Genomic DNA, 18,264 nt, shown 5'->3' with positions numbered 1-18,264 from the left:
AACGAGAAAATGATATCACATTAATTAAACCTGCAGATCTATATGAACACTTAATAAAGATAAACATAGAGCGCAGTTTTTCATCTGAAGCATTTATTGAAAAAAATATATTTTTTTGCACAAAAAACACACCATGTTTGTTTCACTGCTTCACACGAACTGTTTCGTAAAATATATATATATATATATATATATATATATGAAATAAATTAAATAAAAAAATAAATAAGGTAAAGGAAAAAGAAACGTAGAAATTATAACGTTTTGTATAATAACTCTAACTGCAATACAAGCGTTTTTTTATATAAAAATGTACAAAAAATGCCGACATTTTAATCTTTCATAACTTTATACAAAACTATAAAAAAAATAAAACTATTTTACAATTTATCTTCTTTACAAACTCGTTTTTTAAAATAACCTGAACCGCTTAAAAGTTAAATATTTGGCATGTCCGGTGTTAAAATACACACTATCATACATTTACATACTGAACTCGGAGCCGGTGTGAACAGAAACCTCGGTACCGAGAGCTCTACACTTCAGGTACTGTAGTCCCACCGCAGGGCTGATGACGTCAGAGCGGGGGTGCGCGAGCTCGAGCGCGCGCGCGGGGCAGTAGTGGCGGGTGTGCGCGGTATCCCCGGTGGCTCCGCAGATCGGACACACGTAGTTCCTCAGCACCGGACATAGGACGCGGCCGTTGCGCGCTTTCAGCCGGTGGGTCGTGTAGATCTCCGCGCTCTCCCCGTTCTGTTTGCAGAAGCCACACACACTTCTCTCCAAGTTCTGTCCGAGGCTCTGGCCATTGCTACCGGAAGTTCCCGGTGTGGCATCAGGGCACCAGGTGGGCTCCTCGAACCCGGGGGAAGGTTCTTGTGAGGAAGACTGGAGCTGCTCAAGATCACCCGCGCGTGCCAGACGGGCCACCATGGCTCTGAGCCCCAGGTAGTCATGCCACATGAAGAAGTGTTTAGGAGAGTTCTGTCGGTCTCCGGTGTTCCTCTGCATGGCTGTAGAAGTGAAGATGCTCAAACTTCGCGCGCGCTGTATTTATGCACCCGATCTCGCGACAGTGTAACACTGTAGGACCTTAAGTGGCACCTGTCTCGCGCACACGCACACATTCTTTCAACTTTCTTCGCCTTTTGACCTTCGTCCCGTCGGTCACCTGGTCTTTCTTGCATGCCTGAAATCTTACACAATATGATCAGAGGTGCATGAAACTGATGCTCTGACGCTTAATCCCAATTATTCCTAACACCGAAGGAAAAACAACAACAACAACAGCAATGATAATAATGATAATAATAATAATAATAATAATGGTGATGATGATGATGAATGTCAGTAAGTTGCTCACATCTCGTGCACTTTTTTTAATGCAGAATTCGCATCCTTATCTAGCGCACGTGCACCCATGCGCTTTACCTCCCCCCCGTTTTTTCCTGGTCTCAGACAGGGAATAAGGTCCCCATCAGGTCAGACTGTCTCATCATGGCGCCATCATTCCTCAGACTCGATGTCTGCGAAGGTCAGAAGAACAACACTGTATTACAACCAAATCACGTTTATGTTTGGTATGTGTGCGGGGTTAGTGAGTATGCTATAGCTTCACGTGCACTCTGAATAGTGATGTTGATATTCACTGTTAGCGAAAATAAACAAATAGAGACACAATAATAATCCACGTTTATTTTACTGTCTTGAGATTTCAGCTGAATCCACTCTGAGTTTAAAGAAACACTGATCAGGCTTAACATTATGACCACCTGCCTAATATTGTGTTGGTCCTCCTTTAGCTGCCCTGACCCGTCCTGCACTGTGTATTCTGACACCTTTCTATCAGAACCAGCATTAACTTCTTCAGCAATTTGACCAACAGTAGCTCGTCTGTTGGATCGGATCACACGGGCCAGCCTTCGCTCCCCACGTCCATCAATGAGTCTTGGCCGTCCATGACCCTGTCACCGGTTCACCACTGTTCCTTCCTTGGACCACTTTTGATAGATACTGACCACTGCAGACCGGGAACACCCCACAAGAGCTGCAGTTTTGGAGATGCCCTGATTCAGTCGTCTAGCCATCACAATTTAGACCTTCATCAAACTCGCTCAAATCCTTACGCTTGTCCATTTTTCTTGCTTCTAACACATCAACTTTGAGGACAAAATGTTCACCTGCTGCCTAATATATCCCACACACTAACAGGTGCCATGATGAGGAGATCATCAGTCTTATTCACTTCATCTGTCAGTGGTCATAATGCGGTGATATTGCAGTTTCAGTAAAGAGGTTTATCAAAGGACGGGCTACAAAGATTAAAGCGCTGCCGCATCACGCTCATTACATTCAGATAATGCAAGAGTCGCAAGTAATCTCAGTGGCACCACTAACAAACAAATGGGATTGTGGGTAATATACGTTTAAAGAAAGTGAAAATTGAAGAATGCTTGAATGAAACAAGTTGAGAGAAAAACAAACTCTCTCTCACACACACACAGCAAATTGATGCGTATTTACTATTACACCAAATTATATCATCATTGAGTCATAAAGTCTTGTAGATTTAGTGGGAAAAAATGTCCTTAAAAGCTTCACAGCACTAAATCAGCATTTCCATCCTCAAAGTATTTCAGATCAATTTAAATAAACATCATCTCACTCCTACAGGAACTGGCTTCAGATGGCTGGTCACTCTCCAGAACACACAGCAGATCCTGGAGAACTCTAGGAACGGGACTCGGACATGAAGACCTCACACGGTTACGCTGATTGTTAGTGATGGCAAAAAGAGGGTTCATGGAGATTTGAAGCTTTCCAGTTAACCATCTTGAAAAATCATTTAGCGCTTCAGATTTGTTCTGGTTCCTCACTCCTGGCTTCTCGTGGGCAGGAACTGTGGCTGAAAAACGAGGTCCAGTGGAAGCCGAAAAGCAAGGAAGGAAGAGGTGTTAAGGGACGTCTATAATAATTGTTGCAATTGTTGAGATATGAACAATAAATAATAGACGTAGCAGAAATATTTCTGCATGTCAATAGAGCTTGATATAATTATGACTGTAAACTTAGTAATAATGAAATAACATGCTTCTGCTACACACTGATACAGTTTCTTTATCTTCTCGAAGCTCCAGTACACAACATAACAGGAACACTGACTAGTGATGGGAAGTTCGGGTCATTTTACTGACTCGGCTCATTGAATCATTTCAGCAGAATATAATTACAACCTCAACACATCTACTTACACTGATCACATTTAGAACAGAAACAAAACTATAAATCAACCAAAATGAGACTGATAGGAATACGAACTGTTTTATTTTTCAGAAAATCTTCATTGCCCATGTCTTTTGATAATTTTCCCTAAATATTATACATTACATTAGTATTATTGACTGGAAGATACCGATCCAGGAAGTGGTCACGTGATAAATGACTCAGGAGATCATGATCTGATCATTTTTCCCGTACAGAACCTATAGGATGTTGCGCATGCGCTGTCAATACAACATGAACGAATCGCTCTCTGAGTCGACTCCCGAGTCATATTAATGATTCATTCATGAACGACACAATACTAATGCTGACTTTTACCAACGTGTACGTGAAAGAGGTCCATGTAATGATGGACTCCTGTTCACACACACAGTGACTTGCACAACAAAGTGACCAGTTTCCTCATTTTTAACAAAATCTGTGCCTTCCAGCGATACTAGAGACAGCGAGTCTTCATGATACGACAAAGTAGACAGTAGAGCACACACCACTTCACCTTCATGCTGTACGATACGATGCATACTGTATATACACCTGTGAATGTTATACACTAAACCCAAATCTCCCTTGAAAATCTTTAATTTTAGCAAGAAAACGGATTTGTTGAGGCTAGTTACTATGGCAACCAATAGTAGCCACACCTACTTGTGACTTCATACAGCAGCGACTGGCGATTTGCAGAGATAAAAATCACTGTGTGTGTGTGTGTGAATGTAGCTTGAATTTGTGAGTCAAAAATGAGTGCTATATGTGACAGTGGGGATTGCTAATAATTTAGCAATAATTTCCTCAGCCCCTTGTCATCCGAGATGGCCGTCTTTCTTTCTTCAGTTGTAAAGAAATGATGTGTTTTGGAGGAAAACATTTCAGGATTTTTCTCCATATAGTGGACTTCAGTGGTGCCTGCAAGTGTGAACTTCCAAAATACAGCTTCAAAGATCTCTAAACCTCAATCCCAGCCCAGGAAGAAGGGTCATCTTTTGTCATTTTCTTAGAAAAATTAAAAATTGTATACTTTTTAACCAGAAAAGCTCGTCTAGCACTAGCTCTGGGATGCACGTCCGCGACACTACATAATCATGTCGGAAGGTCACTTGTGACGTAGGCGGAGCTACAGACCCAGTGTTTACAAAGACTAAGGAAGTGCAGATAAGTCAAACTCTCTTTACTACCAAAAAGGTAGAAGGAGAATGTCTGGGTGTGTCGATGTCCAGGCGCAGAGCGAGCAACCGCAGCTTCAATCGCTCAGGATTTTTAAAAGGAAAGTTTTTGAGCAGTCTCGATTTCTACATCCAGGCTACACACACGAACGGACCATTTTAAACAAAAAACTGACACAAAGACATAACTTTGTGTGATTCCACACGCAACAACTTCAGAGCGCTCCTCCTTCTCCACTCTTTGTAAACACTGGGTCTGTAGCTCCGCCTACGTCACACGTGACCTTCTGTCATGATTACGTAGTACGTAGCATCACGGACGCGCATCCCAGAGCTAGTGCTAGACAAGCTTTTGGGGTTAAAAAGTATACATTTTTTTATTTTTTAAAGAAAATGACCAAAGATGACCCTTCTTCCCTGGTTGGAATCGAGGTTTAGAGATCTTTAAAGCTGCATTGTGGAAGGTCAAACTCGCGGGCACCACTGAAGTCCACTATATGGGGAAAAATCCTGAAATGTTTTCCTCAAAAAAACATCATTTCTTTACGGCTGAAGACAGAAAGACATGGACATCTCTGATGACCAGGGGCTGAGGAAATTATTTGTAGATTTTTGTTCTGGAAGTGAACTTCTCCTTTAACATCTAAAAACCACTGACTGCTTAACACCGAGTCAGCATTTTCATCAACCGCTAGCTAACAGTGGTATAGATCACAATTAATACTTTGCTATAAAGAATTTTAATTCTATTTAAATTGTATAGCGCTTTTAACAATGGACGTTGTCTCAAAGCAGTTTTACACAAGTACAGAAACAAAGAAAAAATTATAAAGTTTAAAGCTACTATTTTATCCATAATGAGAAACCTGAGGTGACCGTGGTCAGGAAGAAACCCTGAGAGGAACCAGGCTCAGAAGGGAACCTCATCCTCATTTGGGTGACGCTGGACAGTAAATAATGTAAAATGTTGATAATGTCCTTTCTATAACAGCAACCAAGAGCTCCTGAGGAACTAACAGGTCAGTGTAGTTCATTATAGACTCCTTCCTGCTGATAGCTGACCGGTGCAGCAGCAGTTCAATGACGGCGTGATGGTCTTAATATATTTGGAAAAAGGAAATATTGTTGATATTAAAGACACAAAGCGGTGACTGGGCTTTCCTGTACACTTTTATTTATTTTTACTAAAAACAAGAAAAAAAAAAACCTGTTCACATCAACAATGATCCTTATTACGGAAATCTCTTTACCGCAAAAGTACAATATTTTTAAAAAATGATCATAAAGAGAATCAGGTATCTAACAGTGCTGATTAGGAGAATGTCACTGGCTTCGCTGCAGAAAGATTTAGTTTTGTCGAGTCGTCGTGGTCGATCACCCAGGTTAAAAAATAAACAGAAAGATGAGATTTGGCTTCGTATCCATCCTCCTGCTTCACTGATGATCGAGGGGAACGTGGCGTCCGAGCCACGGCACACACACATCATCACCGGGGGGAGGGGGAGCCGTCGCATCCTGTGCTTTATTTCCATACAATTCAATCCAATTCTAACCCAAAAAACTAGCACGATTTTAACGGTCCGAAGTTTGTGTTTATGATTACAGTACAGCTCACAGTCAGCACTGACCGTAAACAAGAAAATCTCTAAATAAAAGTCACTATTTAAAAACAGAAACCCTTCAAACTAAGTAATTCTGATGTAATGGACTGTACAGGCACAATGTATAGACGATATTTATAATAAATAAAGGATTTTGGCCTCGGAATGGTCGAGAAACGTCTGCTTTTCTACAGAGAATAAAATATGACCGGCCCAAGTATAGAGCTCCTACTGAAGCCTCAGCTTGAAGAAAATGCAAGGACACACACACACACACACTCCTACACACACACACAGTTTTGTTCAGACATGTGCAAAAGCCAATAAACTAGAGAGAGAGCTCTTAAAGAAATAACATATGTAGGAAATCGTGGTGTGTAGGAATGTTTTCTGTAATGCCTCGAAATTAACATTAACAGAAAAAAATAAAAAATGAGCAGAGAGTTCGAATGCACCGATCTCCTGCGCCGACGTCACTGAACTGGGCTGGTAAAAATCTCCCATCATGCCTCAGGGCCACAGAAAGACACACACACGCATCCTCTGTGGAAGCTGTTATCGTCCTCCGTCTCCAGCTCTCCGTTCGGGCAGAGTGGGTGTGGTCTCTCTCTCTCTCTCTCTCTTTCTCTCTCTCATCCTGCACGTGGAGGAGGCAGTCGTCTCAGTCTGGTATACCCCCAAAGCGGCTGGAATTCTGTACAGGAAATGGACGGTGGTGTTAGGAGGGAATGGATGGAAGTGTCTTTGTGTAGGAGGAGGAGGAGAAGGGAGGAGGAGTGGGCGGGGTTAAACATCCGTGGAGAAATAGAGCGTGTTCCTCTTCAGCTCGGCGAAGGAGATGGGAGGATGCTGTAGGTAGTAGAGCAACACCTGGACCTGTTGAAGAGAGACGGGGAAGACAAGCGTTATCATGTGACCTGATGTTAGCTGTGGTCACTTCATTAAGAGTCAGAGGGTTTAGACACTCGCGAGATAGTTCATGTGATCTACAGTAGAAATCTGCTGCACTGATTGATGTTGCTGTAGTTCACATGATGACCACTAGTCTGCGCTGTAAGAATACTGAACACAGGGTCATACTGGTGCTGGAGCTGAAAAACACATTTGTGTAAGGGGGTGTGTGTGTGGTTTGTGAGGTTGTGTATGAGGTTGTGTGTGTGTCTGTGTGTATGTCTGAGAGAAAGAGAGAGAGAGAGAGAGGGTGTTTATGGTTTTGTGTGTGTGTGTGTGTGAGAGAGAGAAAGAGAGAGAGAGGGTGTGTGTGTGTGAGAAGTTCTGTATACGAGAGGAATAAAGGGTGTGTATGGTTGTGTGTGTGTATATATATATATATATATGATTTTGTGTGTGTGGAGTGGTGGTTGTGTGTGTGAGAAAGAGGGTTTGTGTGTATCTATGTCAATGGTTGTGTGTGTGATGTGTGTGTGAGTGAGTGTGTGTATAGTTGTGTATATGGTTACATGGTTTTGTGTGTGTTGGTGGTTGTGTGTAAGGTTTGTGTGTGTGTGTGTGTGTGTGAGTGTATAGTTGTGTATATGGTTACATGGTTTTGTGTGTGTTGGTGGTTGTGTGTGTGTGTGTGTGTGAGTGTATAGTTGTGTATATGGTTACATGGTTTTGTGTGTGTTGGTGGTTGTGTGTGTGTGTGTGTGTGAGAGAGAGAAAGAGAGAGGGTGTGTGTGTGTGAGAAGTTCTGTATACGAGAGGAATAAAGGGTGTGTATGGTTGTGTGTGTGTATATATATATATATATATATATATATGATTTTGTGTGTGTGGAGTGGTGGTTGTGTGTGTGAGAAAGAGGGTTTGTGTGTATCTATGTCAGTGGTTGTGTGTGTGATGTGTGTGTGAGTGAGTGTGTGTATAGTTGTGTATATGGTTACATGGTTTTGTGTGTGTGTTGGTGGTTGTGTGTAAGGTTTGTGTGTGTGTGTGTGAGTGTGTGTATAGTTGTGTATATGGTTACATGGTTTTGTGTGTGTTGGTGGTTGTGTGTAAGGTTTGTGTGTGTGTGTATATAGTTGTGTATATGGTTACATGGTTTTGTGTGTGTTGGTGGTTGTGTGTAAGGTTTGTGTGTGTGTGTATAGTTGTGTATATGGTTACATGGTTTTGTGTGTGTGTTGGTGGTTGTGTGTAAGGTTTGTGTATGTGTGTGTGAGTGTGTGTGTGTATAGTTGTGTATATGGTTACATGGTTTTGTGTGTGTGTTGGTGGTTGTGTGTAAGGTTTGTGTGTGTGTGTGTGTGAGTGTGTGTATAGTTGTGTATATGGTTACATGGTTTTGTGTGTGTTGGTGGTTGTGTGTGTGTGTGTGTGTGTGTGAGTGTGTGTATAGTTGTGTATATGGTTACATGGTTTTGTGTGTGTTGGTGGTTGTGTGTGTGTGTGTGAGTGTGTGAGTGAGTGTGTGTATAGTTGTGTATATGGTTACATGGTTTTGTGTGTGTGTTGGTGGTTGTGTGTAAGGTTTGTGTGTGTGTGTATAGTTGTGTATATGGTTACATGGTTTTGTGTGTGTGTTGGTGGTTGTGTGTAAGGTTTGTGTGTGTGTGTGTGTGAGTGTGTGTATAGTTGTGTATATGGTTACATGGTTTTGTGTGTGTGTTGGTGGTTGTGTGTAAGGTTTGTGTGTGTGTGTATTTTGTAAAGAAATGAGAATTTACACTACAGATGTGTTTTTGAAAGGCAGAAAACACAAAACTGTTGAACCTCCTGCATGGAAACAGTGCAGAACTCCTCTGTTTATATTGGGAAATCATTTATAGAGCTGAAAACTAAGTGATGCTCCAGTCTGGTACAACAAACCCCAGAGAAATTCTCCCAGCCTGGAACTCTGATGTCTGATGTGTGAACAGAAGCAATATTCCTCACATATATGACTTACAAGAAGCAGGAGAAGCGGGAATAATAACATCACTGTGTGTGTGTGTGTGTGTGTGTGAGAGACGAGTGGATCCTATAAGTGGCTCCCACACTAAATGACACAGTAATGCCTCTGATAGAGAAATATGGCAAAGACCTGGTTATTTGTGGTAAGCTAATGAGTAATCTGTGTGTGTACTGTGTGTGTGTGTGTGTGTGTGTGTGTGCACGTATGTGTGCACCTGGCACACCTCCAGCACTCTTCCTAAAAACCCAAATACAGCTGTGGGATTATTTAGACCTCTGGACCAATGACAGAATCACCAACAGCATGGGAGCGAGGAGCGAAACAGACACACACACACACACACACACACACACACACGGCCACAGAAGACCACACAGGGTAAAAATAACCACATGCAGACATACGGCTGTTGCATGTATGTGTGGCGTCCTGGGAAACCCTTCATTTAGTGCAACTGACATTTTCTACTGTGTTTAAGTATGGAGTCTGTTTTGAGATCTGTTCTGTATGGACACTATATTGCCAAAAGTCTGGTGTGGAGGAACTGGACAGAGTCCTGACCTCAACCCCACAGAACACCTTTGTGATGAATTAAAGTGGAGACTGTGAGCCAGGCCTTCTCGTCCAACATCAGTACCTGACCTCACAAATGCACTTCTAGTGGAATGGTCAAAAATTCCCATAAACACACTCCTAAACCTTGTGGAAAGCCTTCCCAGAAGAGTTGTAGCTGTTATAGCTGTAAAGGGGCGGGACAACTCCATATTACATTCATGTGCATGTAAAGACAGACGTTCCGAAACTTTTAGTAATGTAGTGTATCGCAGCCATAAGGAAAGTTAATATGTACGGATAATATAAACGGCGTACTTTAACATTAACACAGACGCTTCAGTCTTTACAGCCTCGCACCCATGTGTGGATTCCAGCTGTGACTGGACAGTGATTGTGTTTCAGTGCAACACATCTGATGCAACACAGAATCGGAATAAAGCTTCACTTCTGACTCGAACAGAAATCCCCCTGCTGAGTGTTTCCACTGAAAGAGGTAAAAACTGAACTGAAAGAGCTGAGGGTTTCGTTTCTCGGCATGTGGCTCAGCGGCACTGTGTTATAAACGAAAAGTGATACAGACTGGCTGTAATCAGGATAAAGCTGGTGTAGGTGCAGGTTTTCATTTCAACCAATCAGTTGAGTCTCCTGAAGGCTGGAATCGAGGTGGAGTCTGGTGTGGCTCCTGATTGATTGGAATGAAAACCTGCATCTACGCTGGCCCTTTCGGACTCCAATGGTATAAAGGGTCAAATCCATTTCTGCTCTGTGTGTGTGTGTGTTTTATACCTGTGCCATGACATCATGGGACCAGATATCGGAGGCCAGTGTGATGTGGGGTTTGTTGCTTTCCGACTCGGACGGTCTCAGCAGCGTCGGGCCGAACACGGTGGCCAGGTTGTGCAGCGACATTTTATTCACCGGTTCCTTCTCAGCCACCCTGTTAAAGTAAATAAATAATATATTATTAACACAAAACGATGCATTGCAGTCCAGCAAATAACGTTTCCTCAGTCCAAACCTAATCCCTCTGCTAAAGTCTTTACACATGCACTCAAACTATAGACACTGCTTTCTGTTAACATCATAATTAGCATCTTTATCTGACATCGCTATTATTAGCTGACTCTGATGCAGTAAACATTAAGTAGTGTTTTTATGATACATTACAGTTCATGAGCTCATGACCATAACAATAATAATAATAATAATAATGAAAATAATCAATCTGGTATTAGTGACAGGATGTGTTATAAACACTGCTTATAAACAGTTTATAAATGCATGTTATACATGTAAACCTCTTAAGTCTAAGTTATATTGTCTTTATTTGTCACATATCCATTACTGCACAGTGAAATTCTTTATTTGCACATCCCAACCTTGAGGGTTGGGGTCAGAGAGCAGGGTCAGCCATGATGCAGCACCCCTAGAGCACCCCTGGGTTAGGGGCCAAGCCCAGCGGTGTTGGGGCTTGAACCCTGATCTTCCAGTCAACAACCCAGAGCTTTAACCACCTGAGCTACCACTGCCTCATGTCTAATCCGGTTCTAGTCTTATCCGGTTCCTGTATCATTCTAACATGGTGTGTAATGTTATATGAATGTATTCTAACAGGTTATGAATGTAAGAGTCAAAGGAAGAACTCTAGGAGTAAAGTAACAGATGAGTACTGAATTGTGTTTGCGTCAGTAATGTAAGCTTTGTTTAACCAGGATAAAACACAGTGAGATAAAATCTCCAAGAAGCCGGCAAAAGACACAACAATTAACACAAAGGTCAGATTTAAAAATAAATAAATAAATAAATAAATAAATAAATAAAGGATGTAAGGAATAAAACACGGCATGTGCTGTTATAGGAACTACAGGATAGTGTGATGTGGCTTGACACAAAGTGGAGTTGAGATAATGAGTATAAAACCAGGACCCTGATATTTTTGTGTGTGTGTGTGTGTGTGGTACCTCTTGAGGTGCTCCAGTAAGGTGAGAAAGGTGATGAGGTTGGGGTCAGGCAGAGAGCGCAGCAGGTGCATCATGCAGTTCTCCTTGGCTGCGGGATCGGACAGAGCTGCAAAAACATAAGGGACACAATACATTACACTCCACAACACACACACACACACACACACAGAGCAACAACTGTCACACACACCCCACCCCCCAATCCTACCTAACCTTCTACCCTAACCTCTGACCTCTACAAAGTGCCCAGTTCCTCAAGAATTATATTGAGACCAGATGTCGTTTTACAATGTAAAAGGTCAAAGGTCATACCGATGCCCTCCATGAAGGCCGGGTAGAGTCGGTCAGTGAGCAGCGGCTCGGGCAGTTCTCTGAAGTAGAGCTTGAGCGTACCGGCGATGGCGTTGATGTCCATGTCGCTCAACATCACCAGGATGTCTTTGGTGTCTGGGGGAAAAAAAACGAGAGAGAGAGAAATAAAGGTTTCTGTTCAGTGTATAGTAAACATACTCCATCCATCTAAAAGAGCTCTCCATGTCACACTGTGTGTTTATTAGGGCAGCTGGAGCAGGTCAGTCCTCTCTCTGGCCTTTCCCACAACTCAGCTACTTTTAGCCATGTTTACAGAAGCCTCGGAGAAGACAGACAGGGGAGGTGCCGAGTGATGGAAAAATAACACGGGACAGAAGCCAGGGCTGTGCGAGTCGTACAAACACGACTAACCTTAATCCACTCGAGATTACCAGTTCTCTTCAATCAGCACAATTCATGAAAATCTGTCAGGCTCGTATGATCGAGATAATTCCCCGCATGCAGCTGACCCTGAACCCAAAAAAACAATTCGGACATATTTTAGGAGAGAGTGATAAAGGAGACGCACTGGTATCGAACGCCGCTTTGAGCGCCTGGATGTCGGTGGCTACGCCGGAGATGCGGTAGATTCCGACCTCGTCGATCCCTCTCTTCTCCACCTCTTCGATACACTGACGCACGATGTAAGGCACCTTGGAGCGCTCGCGTCTGATCAAACATACACACACAGAAAGAGAGAAATACATTAACTTCGTCACTTATCAAGCTTGTTACCAAGATACAGTTTTCTTCAGTAATTATTTTAAACCATAAGACATAAAACAAACGAAGACATGCTGTGAGGAAAGAAAGACGCATCCTTTTTATCCATTTATAGTTACATTTAAAGGTGTGGAGCTGGGAAACAAGATTACTCCTGTTGTCCTTGACGTTATAGCAGCTATAAACACACTTTCTAAATGAAGTTAATGAAGACAAATGAAATCGTTTATCTTGTTCTGAGAAACTCCTCCAGGGGTGAATACAAAGCAGTGACACTGGGGACTCCTTCCATAAATGTTTAGATGGATGGAAAACTATACCTTTATACAGCATTATGCAGTTCACTGTCCAAGTCCCTACAAATGAGCTGTTACTATAGAAACGGTAACTTATGAGAGCGAGCGCACTTCTGACCAATCAGAATCGAGAATCACTGTTTCTATATTAAGGGAGTGGAAATGATCATTAAGCTGTTATCAGGATGTGTCTGGCCTTAATGATTATTAAGTTAAGTTTTAGAGGAAGTTCTTTTAATAGACAATACAACACACTGCTTTTATAATAGTACACAGTCTTCTTCTTCTTCTTCTTCCAGCTTTTCCCTTCAGGGGTCTCCACAGTGAATCATCTCTCTCCACCTATCCCTATCTTCTACATCCTCAACACTTACACCCACTAGCTTCATATCCTCATTTATTACATCCATATACATCCTCTTTGGCCTTCCTCTTTGCCTCCTGCCTGGCAGCTCCATGTCCAACATTCTCCTACCAATATACTCACTCTCCCTCCTCTGGACATGTCCAAACCATCTTAATCTGGCTGCCCCCAAACATCCAACATGAGCCTGATGTACTCGTTCCTAATACTGTCCAACCGTGTCACTCCCAAAGAGAACCTCAACATCTTCAGCTCTGCTACCTCCAGCTCTGACTCCTGTCTCTTCCTCAGTGACACTGCCTCAAAACCATACAGCATGGCCGATCTCACCACTGTCTTTTGTACAACATAGTAAAATATATAACTAAATAAGATGCCCATCATTTTCCGTTTTTGTCTAATATCTGACTAGTTGACTCGGACTTTCCCGCTGCAGCTTCCTCCTCCCTGGACGTCCCTCACTTTGAAGCAGAAGGTGTATTAAGTCAGGATTTAAATTGGAACTGGCTAAGCGCGCCGTGTGGTTGCTTCACACTGTGTGCAACCTTGTAATCATGTGGAAATAACTTCCTGAGAATGCGATGTGCTGCGTGGTTCTGTCTTTTCCCCCTCCGTCCTGCAACTTTTCTATTATCCCAGTAGGCTTCCGGATAATTGCGTTTGTCATATGTGTCAGATTCGTGCAGCCCGCTGCTCATTCTGTTATCTTTTCCAGCTCGTCTTCCAGCTCCACTAGCTCTGTTTTCTTTGATGCCTGATGACTAATATCATGTTATCACGCTCGTTCAAGCGGGGGAAAACACAAAAATCTGCAATAGCTGAAAGTTCCCTAGACTGAGAATGAAGACTGGATTTTTCTTATGGAGGAAAAAAGGCATGCAAAACCGCATACTTTGTCACAACGCTGATTTTGACTCCGAATACTCCGCTCTGCTTTTTCGAAGGAGTTCGCTTCAGACTCAAGTCCCGACTCGTGAACTTCATGGAGAACTCCACTTTGATCTGAAAAGCAGGAGAGAGGAAAGAAATCACAATCCTGTCTGATGGATGAAAAATTGTAAAAGGCGAATATTTTCACGACGGCTTCTTACCCCGTTCATCTCGATCACATCCACGTGCCAGTTCTTGGATTGTACGGTTTGGGGGTCTAACTGTATATAAGAAAAAATAATAATAATTAAAATGTGTGAGAGTTGTAGTAATCAACATGCACATAAAATATGTACATATTAATAAAACTAAAATATATACATATAAATAAAATTTAAATAAAAAACAAAATAAATCAAATAAAATAAAAATAAAAACATAAATAAAATTTTCATAATTAAAAGCAATACATCATCTGGAAATTTGTGCACACACAAACAAACATTAACAGTGATTTCATTTTCTCTTCCCACATCTACAGTCTGTAACTGAGTCACAGCTTTCGTTTAAGAACAGAACTGCGGTAAATGTAGCTATAAATAGAAAACTCTTCCTGATGTGCTGCTAGATGTGCTGAGAAATCATTCATTAAAGTTACTCTGCTTATTGTGATAAGCAAAAAAAAAGTGATTATTCTCCTATAACTGCACACCCTGATGTGTCTTCCTAATGATATCTTGCCATAAACACACTAAGAGAGACGAATTCATGCGCACATGTACACTGTGTAAGAGTTCGTCTTTACAAGGCGTAATTTCCAAGCTGAGTTATTTCTGCATCTTTCTCTCTCTCTCTTTCATTTACCTCCTGCATGAAAATTCCCAGAGTGCATCTAAAAATGAAACTGAAGGGGAGGGCAGGATCTCTGGGAAGCCAACAAGCTGATAAGGTTTTTTTTTTCCTCTCCATTACAGCAGTAAACTCCTAATGAAGTTAACTTGACTGCTGTACTGCAGAACTGCACGATAACTGAAGCACATCTGGGGCCAGAGCTGGTCCGAGTTTACGAGCTCCAGATGTGCTCATGCTCGTGACATAGCACTCTGGTTTTTTAAAGAAAGTACACCATGACTGTAGTAGTAATCTGTACATCACACGCGTGTAATCAGGCTCAAGGTTCGGACGTGAATGTAGGGTCATGGGTTCGAGGAAGTCCTATAATGGACTGAAGCTGTGTTAGATCCATTAACGTCCAGCCATCACATCCACACGCTCTGGAATTCACACCTTCCTCTACACTCGGTTCCCATGCTGTGCTGGGAGATCACGTGTCACGCATGATGGATGAGAGGAAAGAGAAGGCAACCTGTGTCTTGAAATAACCTGTCAGTCAAACCTGAAGACGTCATCATCATCATCATCATCACAACACTAATGTCTATATCTTTTCAGTATAGTGTGGCTTATGTTTAGATCTTCCTGTGCTCACTGACTTTGCTTTCAGTGTACTGCGAGAATGTAAGTCAAATTAGTGTGTAGCTATCCATTCATCTATTTGAAAAGTTATTAATCTGTCTAATCCATCCATCCATCCATCCAATCTGTTTAATCCTTCCATCCAATCAGTCCAATTTATTTGTGCAATCATCCACCCATCCATCCAATCTGTCTAATCTGTCCATTACATCCATCCATCTAATCCTTCCATCATTCTGTCCGATCCATCCATCTAATCAGTCCAATCCATTTTGCAGTCCTCCATCTGTCCAACCCATCCAGTCTGTCTAATCCTTCCTATTACATCCATCCTTCCATTCAATCAGACTGATCCATCTGTGTAACCATCCACCCATCCATCTCTACAAGATAGACAATCTACAAGCTATGCAGTCCACTCATCCATTGCATCTGTCCAGTCATGCAAGTCAATCGTCCATCCATCCGTTAAATCAAGATCTGACCATGTGCCAAAGCATGAATTCAAAGTCTTCCTGAAGCCTAATAGTGAACACTTAAAAAATGAATATTAACAGAAGAGACCATTTTGGCTTAAAAACAGGAGTGACTGAGCTTTTTTAAATAAATAAAAAATTAAATAATTAAACAAACAAACAAACAAACAAACAAACAAACAAATAAATAAATAGATAGATAAATAAATAAATAAATCTCGCAGCCTGTTAAATAATCTTTTAATTCTATATTACTTTATTAATGGCACTTAAACAATTTTACTCTATATATTACAAATAATTTTTTATTTTTTTTTATTTTATAAAAACACTTAAGTCATTGTTCTGTCCATAAAACACCCCCAAATTTTGCCCATGGTGTTTCTAAGCAACCGAATCTTACTGTTACAAAGCTTTGCTTACTGTGGCAGAAAAACTCTTCAAATGCAAATATTATTAACGGTAAATATAATTATTTTCTTGAACACTCGATATCATATTGTGTTTCCTTTGTGCTTTGCCTGAGAACAGCCTCACCGGTGAAAAACGCCTGCCCTCGAGCCGTTTACTGCTTTAATAAACATACTGTAACTCAAAACTCACTGATAAAGTGAAGCGTATCTACCGGTCTTTCCCTAAAGGGCCTGGTGAATTGGAATTACACCATCTGGTTAAAAATACTGAAATCTTCAAATTACATTTCGATGCACCGGAGTCATATTTTAGTATGCTTCAAGCAAAAGCTCTGAAATATCTCATCTAAAAAAAAAAAAAAAAAAAAGTCCTGGCTCTGGTGACCCTACATAAAAATGTTAATGTACTGGCTTAACCTTGACGTGTCCAGAGATCTTTCTGTAGAATTAACTAAACCTTCCATGTTCTATCCTTCAACTGACATCTCAATAAATCTTTTTCTTTAAACCGCTCTGCTCTCTCTCTCTCTCTCTCTCTCTCTCTCTCTGCAAAGATGAGATTTATTCACGTCCTTCCTGGATTGGGAATGAACATCAGAGCGGGAATGCTACGAGAGGAAAGGCAAAAACCTTTAAATGGTTTAATTTATGACTCGAGTGCTGCCTTTTTTTTGCCTTCCAGATTCGGGTACTTTGATCGGGAGAGGAAGTGTGTCGGTAAAACCGTTTGATCTGACACGAATAATTAAACACGCCTGCAGAAAAGTACGAGGAAGTGTGTCACAGAAAGTTAGTGAGCCAGGCTGTTTATATACACATCTGTCTACATATGGGGCAGTGGTTAAGGCTCTGGGTTGTTGATCAAGAGGATCGAGGTTCAAGCCCCAGCTCTACTTTTTGGCAATTGATCAAGGCCCTTAACTCTCTCTGCTCCAGGGGGGCTGTATCATAGCTGCCCCTGCACCCTGACCCCAACCTCCTCAGCTGGAATATGTGAAGAAAAGCATTCCTCTGTGCTGTAATGTATGTGTGGCGATAATAAAGGCTTCATGCCCCTCAGTTCAGATAGAAAGCGAGCGAAGCTACGTTTTGGAGCCGAACTCAAATCAGATCAGCCAGATTAGTCATGAACTCGCATAACCTCACAGTTTCTCCTCAGGCCATTCTTCAGTACTGGAGATTGTTTAAATGAAATCCAGAGCAGGATTATCATGGAGCGATCGCCTGCGTGGCATTTTGGTTACGAGGGAAACAGGCTGGTATGGAGTCAGATCAATGTTGATTAGTGTTGCGGTAAACATGCCTGGTGATAATTAGTTCTTTACAAGAGCTGGGAAGAACACAATGTCAGGACTTTTGGTGGTCCAAAATACAAGCTTCTGAAATACCAGCACAAGCTAACCATCTAACCAACGCTTTGTTTCTGACTCGATCAAACCTCCTGCAATTAAATTAAATATAATCCTTCGACCGGCCCCCTCACAAGCTCCTTTATACACTCGAGTACAAGTACGGGAGCGCATCATCCAACCCCCTTATTAAAAAACTCAGTGAAGAATGCTTCTGCACTTCCCCTGTGGGAAAAAAGCGATTTCTCGGGGGATACGAAACCACAAACTGCACGGCTCGGGGATTTATTTATACAGCCCTCACAATCGATTTGGATGAAGCCAGACTGCATGGCCGTGCTGGTTTACAGTGAGATGAGAGAGCGGTGTATGGAAAAATGCTGCCCTTTGAAGCAACACCCTGTGAGAGAAAGCAATTCCTCGAATCGAGAATTGGGGGGAAAAAACAAAAAGGATGTCGTTCCCGAGTGACATCTGGGACGAATGAAACA

The 18,264-nt window shown here is 41.8% G+C and overlaps 2 protein-coding genes across 5 annotated transcripts in view; both read right to left on the bottom strand.

Moving 5' to 3' along the window:
- Positions 1-293: 293 nt before the first annotated feature.
- nanos2 (nanos homolog 2) lies at positions 294-2,477 on the bottom strand. Its single transcript, XM_058383642.1, has one exon. The coding sequence runs from the start codon at positions 1,009-1,011 to the stop codon at positions 484-486; it is 528 nt and encodes a 175-aa protein (XP_058239625.1). The 5' UTR covers positions 1,012-2,477; the 3' UTR covers positions 294-483.
- Positions 2,478-5,594: 3,117 nt separating this feature from the next.
- Positions 5,595-18,264, bottom strand: part of abr (ABR activator of RhoGEF and GTPase) — a 152,073-nt gene continuing 139,403 nt past the window's right edge. For all 4 annotated transcript variants that reach the window (XM_058382781.1, XM_058382783.1, XM_058382784.1 and 1 more), the window contains 7 exons: positions 14,281-14,340; positions 14,082-14,191; positions 12,336-12,475; positions 11,768-11,902; positions 11,456-11,561; positions 10,281-10,431; positions 5,595-6,919 (listed from right to left, as the gene is read on the bottom strand). In XM_058382781.1, the coding sequence (XP_058238764.1) occupies positions 6,830-6,919; positions 10,281-10,431; positions 11,456-11,561; positions 11,768-11,902; positions 12,336-12,475; positions 14,082-14,191; positions 14,281-14,340 (792 nt within the window). In that variant the 3' untranslated portion in view covers positions 5,595-6,829. The remainder of the gene's footprint in view (positions 6,920-10,280; positions 10,432-11,455; positions 11,562-11,767; positions 11,903-12,335; positions 12,476-14,081; positions 14,192-14,280; positions 14,341-18,264) is intronic.

The sequence above is a fragment of the Hemibagrus wyckioides genome, linkage group LG28 (genome assembly GCF_019097595.1).
Source record: "Hemibagrus wyckioides isolate EC202008001 linkage group LG28, SWU_Hwy_1.0, whole genome shotgun sequence".
Lineage (NCBI taxonomy): Eukaryota > Metazoa > Chordata > Actinopteri > Siluriformes > Bagridae > Hemibagrus > Hemibagrus wyckioides.
This window is presented reverse-complemented; position numbering and strand designations above follow the sequence as displayed.

Excerpts from the sequence above, each read along its gene's own strand:
- nanos2 (XM_058383642.1), bottom strand. The coding sequence starts at position 1,011 with ATGCAGAGGAACACCGGAGACCGACAGAACTCTCCTAAACACTTCTTC.